This window comes from Trypanosoma grayi, assembly GCF_000691245.1.
Source record: "Trypanosoma grayi strain ANR4 Tgr_1093_V1, whole genome shotgun sequence".
Taxonomy (NCBI): Eukaryota; Euglenozoa; class Kinetoplastea; order Trypanosomatida; family Trypanosomatidae; genus Trypanosoma; species Trypanosoma grayi.
Window position 1 is genome coordinate 2,481 of NW_008826712.1, and position 2,811 is coordinate 5,291.

At 59.3% G+C, this 2,811-nt stretch overlaps 1 protein-coding gene across 1 annotated transcript; it reads right to left on the minus strand.

The window, feature by feature from the left end:
• Positions 1–322: 322 nt before the first annotated feature.
• Positions 323–2,671, minus strand: DQ04_10931020 (GTP-binding elongation factor Tu family; the record flags this gene model as incomplete). Its single annotated transcript, XM_009316401.1, has 1 exon — positions 323–2,671. One exon carries the CDS (start codon positions 2,669–2,671, stop codon positions 323–325), a length of 2,349 nt encoding a protein of 782 aa, XP_009314676.1.
• Positions 2,672–2,811: the final 140 nt, after the last annotated feature.

Sequence of the window (2,811 nt, forward strand, 5' to 3'; positions counted from 1 at the left end):
AAAAAAAAAAAAGGATCAAGAATAAATGAGCGAGGGTAACACGTATGCGGTGTGCGAGTGTGGAACAACATCTGCTGCAGATGACTACACGCTAAGCGATAGATATAGATCTCTTTCTCTCTCTCTCTCCCCACACACTCGTCAGATGTCTTCCTTTCGGCTCGACGCCGTACACACCCGCACGCGCAACAGTCCCAACCGCCCACGCGCCAACACACAACTACGAGCTCGAGTTTCTTTGGTTTCAATTTCTGCTCCGCCTGCTTCATCGGTGCCGTGACTCATCCTGTTTCTGTTGTCGTTCTTGGTCGTGTTGCTGGCCTCACTGCACCGCGGCATTCCATGGCCGCCGCTTCATGATGAGCGACTCGTCACGGGCAGCGATGAGGCTCTTCACCGTGCCGATGCCCTTCGTGCGGCCCTCGCGGAAGATGAGCTGCTGCCCAACCTTCATGAACTCCGGGCGGTAGAGAAAGTGAAAGCGCACGAGTGAGCGGTCGCCGGTGCGTAGGACCTCGCGCGCGACGTAGACGATCCGCGCCGACTGCCGCACCGTGGTGGAGTGAATGACCGGCTCGTAGTTGACGAGGATGGTGGTGGAGTGGTACAGGATCGTCACATCCGCCTCGAACTGCCAGTACGCCTTGACTGGAAACTGCGGATCGGCGAGGATGTTGCCCTTGCGGATGGCGCTGCGCCGCTCCTTCTTGAGGCAGAAGGCGGCGTCGCAGCCGGCCAGCGCCTCCTGCTGCTCCACGCCCTTCACGTGTATCGACTTGATGTGCACCGTGCGGTACGCGCCGAGGCCGTCGGGGCCGAGCAGAACCGCATCGTTCACGCGGAAGACGCCCTGCGTGACGATGCCGCCAACGACGGTGCCGACGCCCGTCACGAAGAAGGTGCTGTCGATCACCATCTCGCGTGGCAGCGCACGGGCGGCGCGCCAGTCCTTGCGCACCGGCAGCAGGTTGAGGAAGCGCACCAGATGCGGCAGTCCATCGCCAGTGACGTTGCTCACCTCGAAGACGGGCGCAATGCGGTCGCCGCGCAGGTTCTTCGCGCACAGCACCACGTCGTCCACGCGGCGCACCGGGCACGGCAGCTTCCGCACCGTCGGGATTTTGAGCAGCTTGTGGATGCTCGCCAGCGTCTCCTCGCGCACGTTTGCCGGCGTGGAGTCGATGCGTGTGACGATAACGAAGAAGGGAATCTTCAGCGCGAGGCACAATGCGAGGTGCTCCTTCGTCATGCGCTGGATGCCGTTGTTGGCGCTGATCACAACACATGCGTAGTCCGGCATGTTGCGCGTCATGCCGAGGACCGTCGTCTTCAGGTACCGCTCGTGCCCGGCGAGGTCGTACAGCGTGAGGACCTTCGCGCTGTGCGCCACCACCTCCTGTGCGAGCTGCCAGTTCGTCATGCCGCCGCCGCCGCCTCGCTTTAGCGAAGCAACGCCGTAGTTCACCACCTCGCCGGTGGAGGAGAAGCCAAGGTGATTCTCGCTCACGCTCGACGTGCGCCCAGTCGAGGCCTCGTGCTTGTGCTTAAAGACAAAGGTCCGTGCGAGGCCACGGCCATCATCGCGGCAGCCACGCGTCAATACCGACGTAAGCGTCGACTTGCCGCTGTCAACGTTGCCGCACATGGCGAGGCGTAGCTCAATATGCGGCTCCGACTCATTCTGCCGCAGCAGGAACTCCTGCGCGACCACTTTCGCCTTGCTGTTACCACTGTTACCACCACTGGCTGTGGTGGTGCCGTTGCCACTGCTCGACACTTCACGTGGCTCTTCCACCACTGCGCTGCAGCCCACGTCAATTTTCTTCGCGACCGACTGCAGCTGTGCCACGCGCTGCGTGAACTCCTCCATGCTGTCCGCAGACACAACTATGAAGCACTCACCCTGCCCTTCTTTTACGCTCTCCGCGACAGCAGACTCACTGAGGTCTGTGGCGCCAGTGAGACCAACTTTCGTGTGAGTCGATGACGGCGGTACCGACATGGATGAAAGCGCAGACCCTTGTGAACCCGCAGCTGCAACAGCGGCAGTGTTGCACGGGTCCATGTGGTGCGCCGCACTGCTACTGTTGCTGCCACCACCAGCACAAACCCCAGAGGTGCTTGCTGGCAATTTCTTGCGGAGACTGTTCACCAACGCGTCACGGTTCTCCTTGAGTGTATGGGCACCCTTCTTGGCGTTGAGCGCCTGCACGAGGAGGTGCAGCTTTGAGTGGGGCAGGCTTTTCAGCTTAGTGGTGGCACCGCCGCTGTTGCTGTTGTTGTCGTCCCCGTGGCTGCCTCTTGCACCCCCACCATCGGCAAGTTGCCGGAGGCGAATGAAGTCCGTCTTGACGTCCTCACTTTGACTATCCCAGAAGACAGCGATGAGGAGGCACACCACATTACCCACAGCAGCCTCATTCCTGTCGTCGCTACCACTGTTGTTGTTGATATCATTCTGTGCTTCTTCGAGTGCGCGCAGTGCGGCGTCATAAAAGCGACTGTCATCCCCGGAAGTAGCGCCAACGTCGACAAGCACGACGCGCCCAATGGGTGGCGCCAGGCACTCCTGCACCACGTCACGCACCCACTGCCCCAACTCCAGCGACGCCGGTTCCGCCAGGATGATGGAAAAACACGTCGTGTTGCTGCTGTCACTTCCAGTTGCCATGACGACCTCCAATTCTATGCCCTTCTTTCACGCCTTTATATGTGCGTAACCAAATTTCTATATATCTCTTTCTCTCTCTCTCTCTTCGTGTGTATACAGATATATATATATATATATATATATATATATATATATATCTG